General features: G+C 44.8%; 1 protein-coding gene across 1 annotated transcript in view; it reads left to right on the top strand.

Annotated features, from left to right (window-relative positions):
* The window catches only part of samd10b (sterile alpha motif domain containing 10b), a 146,422-nt gene that overhangs the window by 90,738 nt on the left and 48,184 nt on the right, over positions 1-7,500 (top strand). Inside the window, exon 3 of the mRNA XM_063208127.1 lies at positions 2,751-2,919. Coding sequence (XP_063064197.1) covers positions 2,751-2,919 — 169 coding nt within the window. The remainder of the gene's footprint in view (positions 1-2,750; positions 2,920-7,500) is intronic.

Raw genomic sequence — 7,500 nt, 5'->3', positions numbered from 1 at the left:
AATGCATCATAATGTACTGTAAGCCCCATCAGGCAGCCTGTAGTTTATATCCTGTCATGAGCACTCATAATACCCTTGGATTTATAAAGTATTATAACCTACATTTATGGTTATGCATTACTGTTAACATAAAGCATCATGAAACATCATCGGTGTAGTTGTAATGCTTTGTAAGTAATTATAATGTGCATTATAATTTGTTATAAATGCGCTCATAATGCGCTATAGATATGGGCTTCATAGAAAGTGTTACCGATTCTCTTTCTTCAGTTTTATTTATTTTATCCAAAACAAATATTGTCTTTGCCAGCTTTGGCAACACTGCTGTCTTTTTCCATTGCACCTTCTCTATCTGTCTGTCTCTTTATTCACAGGGCTGGTAGACACAATCTTCCTGAAGCTAAATATACAAATAAAAAAATATTTACTTTATCTGAAAACATGAAGATTTGGACTGCCTACTCTATGTTTCTCTGCTCATAATTATTGCTGGTGTCAAATAATTAAAGTGAATGATTGTAGATCACAGCTTCACAGTTGTTAATTTGACGACTTTTGGGAAAGTGTGTGTGTGTGTGTGTGTGTGTGTGTGTGTGTGTGTGTGTGTGTGTGTGTGTGTGTGTGTGTGTGTGTGTGTGTGTGTGAGAGAGAGAGAGAGAGAGAGAGAGTGTGAGTGTGAGTGTGAGTGTGTGCATGTGTGCGTGCGTTAGTGTGTGTGTGTGTGGTGTTTCTTTGTCTGTCCATATATGATGGTGTGTATGCATGACTGTGTTTAATAGACTGGACATGCATGTGGAAGCCTGCAATGAACAGAAATAGAAAGAAAGAGAGCATGCAAAGGACAGAGAGAGAGAGAGAGAGAGAGAGAGAGAGAGAGAGAGAGAGAGAGAGAGAGAGAGAGAGAGAGAGAGAGAGAGAGAGGGGAATATTGCTAAAGACAAGCTAAGATAAGAGAGAAGATTAGGGGGAAATGAAGGAAGTGAAAGAAGTGTGAGTGTAAATGTTTGGCTTCCTAATGTGTTCTCTTTCCCTGGGCCTGGGACAACAGACCCCTTTGTCCTTCTGTCAGCTTCCCAGTGTGTGCATTTGTATGTGTGCATGCATGCGTACGTGCCTGTGTGCATGTGTGTGTTTGTCTGTCTCTGTCTGTTGTCTCTGTGCGTGTGTGTTCATACCACATTTTATATTCAGATTCTGTGTTTTATTCATCATATTTGCTCTTAAATTGTCATGGCAGTAAAGCCTAGCGAATCAAATTGAATGCAGAGAGAAAGTAGAATAAGGTGAGCAACAGGAATCCAATTGAATTGTTGCCGCTGGGTTGCTGACCGCTTTATAGTTTTTTTTTTACTCTCATTGCTTTGCACGTCCATGTTGTCAGTTCACAGACCTGCTAGCAGTGGAACTACACTGGGGTGCATTTCTCGAAAGTGCAGTTGCTAACTATGTTAGCTACTTTTTTTGCTTGCAATGTAATTTCCCATTGACAACTACCCAAGTTGCTAAACAGCTAACAGCTACGCTTTCGAGAAATGCACCCCTGAATGTGAAATGTACAGCAGTGGTGGTGTGTCTTTCTTGTAAGTGCAGCAGCTTCAATTAATTTGTGAGTTTGAGTTTTGCCTGCCTTTATGCTCCTCTTCTTTGCTGCAAAAATGTCTTGCCAATGTTTTTGCTGATGCTGCAGATGAAGATTGAACGTGGTTGAAGAATTGTGGAACTTTTTTTCTGTGTTCTGTTGCATGGGATTAAATTAAAAGTTATAGTGGTGTTTGTTGGTGTCTTGGGACATAACTTTGGATGTTAGACGGTGTGTTTTGTATCCTTGCTTCAAGGTCATCATTGTGTCCTCTGATGTATTCCTGAAGCTTTAATCATCTGTATCCTTGCACTAAATAAACTAAATGATACTCATTTAAACTCAATAAATGCACAAGTGGGAGAAAGCAAAGATTGGTGAGCCAATATATATATATACGTATAGAAATATATAGAATAGAATATATAGAAATATAGATACAGTATATTGCAATGTTCTTGCAGTAGTCAATGCTTTTTGTCCTTACAGAAAGTCTTACAGCCTTCTCTCGTTGACAGTGCTTGAAATGAACACAGGTGTTTTTGTACGGTATGGCTTGCCTTGGGGATTGAATCAAGAGCAAATTTAATTAAAGTATGCCACTTCTGTCTCTGAAAAGCAAGACGTTTTGCCAGAAACAGTAAAACCTGAGTGTTAAAAACGTGATTACTAGAAATTATCTTCTGGCAGAGTGACAGCAGCAACCTAAATGACAAGTTTGCCGCCTGATTTCAAATGGTACAATGACAAGCTGCTGACCAACAGAAGCTCCATTTGTGATCTTGTTACCTACTATATCTCGACCCTGCTATGCCAGTTCATTGTTTATTGCCTATGTATTTCTTAATGCGTTTTTCAACTGCACACAAATGATGTGTAGTGTGCTTTACTGCAATAACATCACGTCATGTGGGCAATGTGTTGCTTGATGCTGAATGCTTTTTCCTATATTCAAAAACAAGTAGTTAGGAAATGTATCACACTCAGTTTTTTCTTCTTTCTTCTCCTTTTCTTTTTATTCCAATATTGCAGGGACAGACAGATGTTCCAGCTGCAAGAGCCTTCCTCAGTGTCACAATATATTATGAAATATATTAAAAAACAAGAAATGAGTTACTGTCCGGTCCGGTACTTATAAGTGCTGTGTTTGTCCTGTGCTTGTCCTCTGCAGCTTCGTCCAGGGGAGGCGTTTGCGGTGTACCACACCAGCCCCACGCTGTCCAGCCTGTCCAAGCCCGTGGTGCTCTGGACACAGCAGGACGTCTGCAAGTGGCTGAAGAAACACTGTCCCCACAACTACCTGACCTACGTGGAGGCCTTCGCTCACCACGCCATCACCGGTACTGTGTGTGTGTGTGTCTCTTTCTTTGTGTCTGTGTCTGTGTCCACATCTATGTCGCGGTCTTTGTCTGTGTCCCTGTCTGCCTCACTCTGTCCTTCTCTTTACATTCCTTTCTCTCTCTCTCTCTCTCTCTCTCTCTCTCTCTCTCTCTCTCTCTCTCTCTCTCTCTCTCTCTCTCTGTACTTGGGGGGATTTGTTGTGTTCACTGCCACACTACTGTGTGTGTGTGTGTGTGCGTGCGGCGTGCGTGCGTGCGTGCGTTCGTATGTGTGTTGGATTTCAAGTTTATTGTATATCGACTGACTTAACACCTGAAATCTCTGCACACCATGATGTTGTAAACCAACTGAAATATGTCTCTACTGAATAAAAGTTTCATTCCATTGGATCAGGATCAATAAGGATCAATAATGTGCTACATGTGATGTTGCAAATCGAGATGACGGGAAAAGAATTAAAGAAAATACTAGAAAAACAGTTCTTTGGCTGACAGTTTTTGGTCGACTCATTCCCTCTGAGCGACGCACACACACAGACACACAGACACACACTCACACACACACACACACACACACACACACACACACACACACACACACACACACACACACACACACACACACACACACACACACACACACACACACACACACACACACACACACACACACACACACACACACTTGGATACAAAACAAAACCAATGTCAAACTGCACATACGTAGCAATTGCATCAAATAATCAATGTTCCTAAATAATGTAATGCCTAAAACAATACAGAAGGATTATCATGTCTGCGGTGTAGTATTTTATGTTTTTTTTTGTTGGTCTATTTAACTTTATTTGTGATAGGACAGTGAAGGTGGTGACAGGAAGCGAGTGGGGAGAGAGAGAGGGGGGGATGGGCCGGCAAAGGACCTGGACCGGAAATCGAACCCGGGTCAGCCGCATGGCAGATGTAGTGCCCTACCGTTTGGCTGCGGCAGGGCCGCAGTGCAGTATTTTACGGTCCACACAGCTCAGCTTCAGCACCAGAGAGAGAGGGGGGAGTCCATCCCTCATGTCTGCGTGTCCTACAGATGCCTCCTGCCTCCCTGGGCGCAGCGCAGCGTGTGTGCACTCAGGTGTGCCAGCCCATAGCTCAGCTCACTCCCCACTCAGGCTTCCCACAATGCACTCTGCCGCCGTAGTGCAGAGGTAATAAAACACAGGGTGTGTGTGTGTGTGTCCCTGTGTGTGCGTGATTGTGTGTGTGGGCAATGTGTGTGTGTAAACGCATGTACCCTATCCTTCTGTGTGTGTGTGTGTGTGTGTGTGTGTGTGTGTGTGTGTGTGTGTGTGTGTGTGTGTGTGTGTGTGTGTGTGTGTGTGTGTGTGTGTGTGTGTGTGTGTGTGTGTGTGCTTGTGCTTGTGCGTTTGTGTGAGTGTGCGCTGTATACCGTATGTTCATGCTTGTACGTTTATGTGTGTGTGTGTGTTTGCCTGTATGTGTTTGCTTGTGTGATTTGTGTGTGTGTGTGTGTGTGTGTGTGTGTGTGTGTGTGTGTGTGTGTGTGTGTGTGTGTGTGTGTGTGTGTGTGTGTGTGTGTGTGTGTGTGTGTGTGTGTGTGTGTGTGTGTGTGTGTGTGAGTGTGTGCGCGCGTGCATGCTTGCGTGTGTGCGTGCGTGTGTGTGAACGTGCCTGTGCCTGTGTGTGTGTGTGTGTGTGTGTGTGTGTGTGTTCTTGCCACACAGTCCTAAACTCCTCCATCTCTGTCTGGCTGCCGCAGCTGGTGCTGGGTGTGATTCTGTTCTGTGTGTTGGCACCCAGGCCCAGCACCACTCGCCCGCGAGGGCATGGCAGGTTAAACTCCCCTCATTACGCCTCCTGCCAACCCGGGAGACCTGCGAAAGTCAACCCCCCCTCTCTCTAATGGACGATTACCAAAGCCATAAGTTATGCCACTACTCAATTTATCACGTCGGCAGCGTTTATTTCACTTTTTATTTTCATTTCATCTCCTCCATATTTGTCTTCTCCTTGAACACAACTTGAGGCAGAGAGAGGAGAAAGTGACTTGCAGGAAGTAATGTCCATCCTTCTGCGATATGCCCACCCACTCTCACCCCCCTCTCACCCCCCCTTGCCATTAGTTTTCCCAGAGTGCATCTCTGTCTTCCTCCATTACCCTGATGAAGGACGCAGGGCACAAAGACTCTATCGGGGTAGTCAAGGCAACCGCGGGGAGGCAGGGTCATGTTGGGTGAGGAAGGAAGGGGACGGATATGGGGTGGTCATCCAGAGGCTCCAGCTCTCTCTCGCTCACTCACTTGGTCATAAGCTGAGGTATCACCCGGACAAGGCAGAGAGGGGGGAGGGGGGACGGACGGACGGACGGACAGAGAGGATAAAGAATGGGGAAAGAATTTTAAGAGGTGAAACAAATGGCAAGAGGGATGGCAAGATAGGAAAGAAGAGTGAATGATGCAAACCATGAGCGAAGGGCAGTAGAGAGAGAGAGGGGGGGGGAGTGAGTGACCTAGACATACAGTGAAAGAAGAACATGGTTGGAGGGGGAGAAATACATGCAGAGAGAGACAGAGAGAGAGAGAGACAGAGACAGAGAGAGTGAGAGAGGGAGAGAGAGAGAGAGAGAGAGAGAGAGAGAGAGAGAGAGAGAGAGAGAGAGAGAGAGAGAGAGAGAGAGAGAGAGAGAGTGACCCAAACATACAGTGGATGAAAAACATGAGTAGATGGAGAGAAATACGTGCAGAGAAAAAAAGTGAGGGAGAGAGACAAGGAGGCAGTTGGAAAGAGGGCAAAAGAGGGATACAGAGCTATGTTTAACCTCCTTTGGGATGTTGGTTTTAAAGGCTTAGCTCTTGCTGAATGGGGAATATATATTTCCCCCCCAAATCTCTGGACGTCATTCATACAACTATCCTGCTTCAAAGAATAATATCAAAAGAAAAAAAATACATTTTCACTATGACTGGAGATTTGTAAGGGGAGCAAAATCAGGTCATACTGCGTGCATTTGGTATATTTTAAAACCTCTCTTGTAAATCAGTGTTGCAGTCAAACATTTTTTTTTACTTGTGCTGCGCCTGACTGACTTGAATTCAGAAAGCAATAGCAGCTGGCACTCTCTCCAAAAATCAACCATACAATTCCAGATACTTGCTCTGCCGTGGTCAACCGGTGGGGCACTAGCCTGCCATGCGGCTGACCTGGGTTCGATTCCCGGCCTGGGTCCTTTGTGGACCACTCCCTGTCTCTTTCCCAATTTGCTTCCTGTCCACCTTTCACACTGTCCTATGAAGTTAAGTCGAAAAAGACCCCCAAAAAATCCACATACTTAACCCCTTAAGATGCGGCTTTATACATTTGTTGTTACCAGTATGGTAATGACCAAGTCGTGGTGCATTACTGAAGGCCCTGTGTTGTGTCATAGTATTGTAGTGCTATGGTAGTTACATTTCAATGACTATTACAGCGTGCCACTGGAGGTACGGCGTGCATTAAGGGGCTACCTTGGTAATGGTTAGTTACAGCCCCACCATGGCTCTAATGATAGGGCACCGGGCTGCTAAGCCGGCAACTCAGGTTGGAGTCCGGCCGGGGTTCTTTCCCGACCCTTCCCCCTCTCTCCCCCCATTGTCTTCCTCTTCTACTATCTTGTCTTCAGTAAAGTCAAAAAGACCAAACCCAATGTTTAGTTACTCAAACTTAACTTAGTTACTCTTACTTAAACTTAAGAGGCCTCTTTTTGCTATTTATTTTAAAGGAGAATCCTATTGTGGGCCAGCATCTTAACAATTTGATACATATGAGTGAAGCCTGCTCCCAGCTTTAAATTGTACTTACTCGGCCCTGCTGTGGCCAGCCGGTAGGGCACTCGTCTACCATGCGGCTGACCAGGGTTCGATTCCCGGCCCGGCTCCTTTGCCGACCCCTCCCTGTCTCTCTCCCCATTTGCTTCCTGTCCACCTCTCACAGACCAAATAAGACCAACAAAAATTCTAAAAAAATAAATACATGTTACTTCCTCAAACTAGCAATACGGTATACGAATAACAAGACAACAGACATGAAGAGAAATGAGGAAATTTACAATGATTAACGTAGACAGGCAGCTATGGGACCAGGGCCGGCGCCACGGGGGGGCATTGGAGGGCATTGCCCCCCCAGCCAAGCTGCTGTGCCCCCCCTGGGCCTATTCACCTAAACATGCTGATATGGTCATTAATATGCAACAAATTCGTTTTTTTTCTGAATACGTAAATATAAAGTATAAGATAAAATTCCACCAGTGCTTAACCACCATAGCCCTAATAAAGAAATAAATGAATAGGCTACACTATTTAGACATTGTCAGTAGACCTAAATGTGAAATAATAAGTGAACAGTGATCCCTTGAAATAATGGGATTGTCCCGTATTTAGAAACAAAAGTACTGTTCCGTATAGAGCTGAAACTGAGCCCACAATTTGGTTAAAATGCAGGAAATTGCATCTAAGAAATACAAAATTTTCTGGGGGAGGACCCCCATACCCCCCCGCCAAGGTGCCCCCCCATACTCCATCAAATGCCCATCCA

The sequence above is a fragment of the Engraulis encrasicolus genome, chromosome 10, assembly GCF_034702125.1.
Source record: "Engraulis encrasicolus isolate BLACKSEA-1 chromosome 10, IST_EnEncr_1.0, whole genome shotgun sequence".
Classification (NCBI taxonomy): domain Eukaryota; kingdom Metazoa; phylum Chordata; class Actinopteri; order Clupeiformes; family Engraulidae; genus Engraulis; species Engraulis encrasicolus.
Note: the sequence above shows the minus strand (reverse complement) of the source record. Positions and strands in the feature narration are given on the sequence as shown.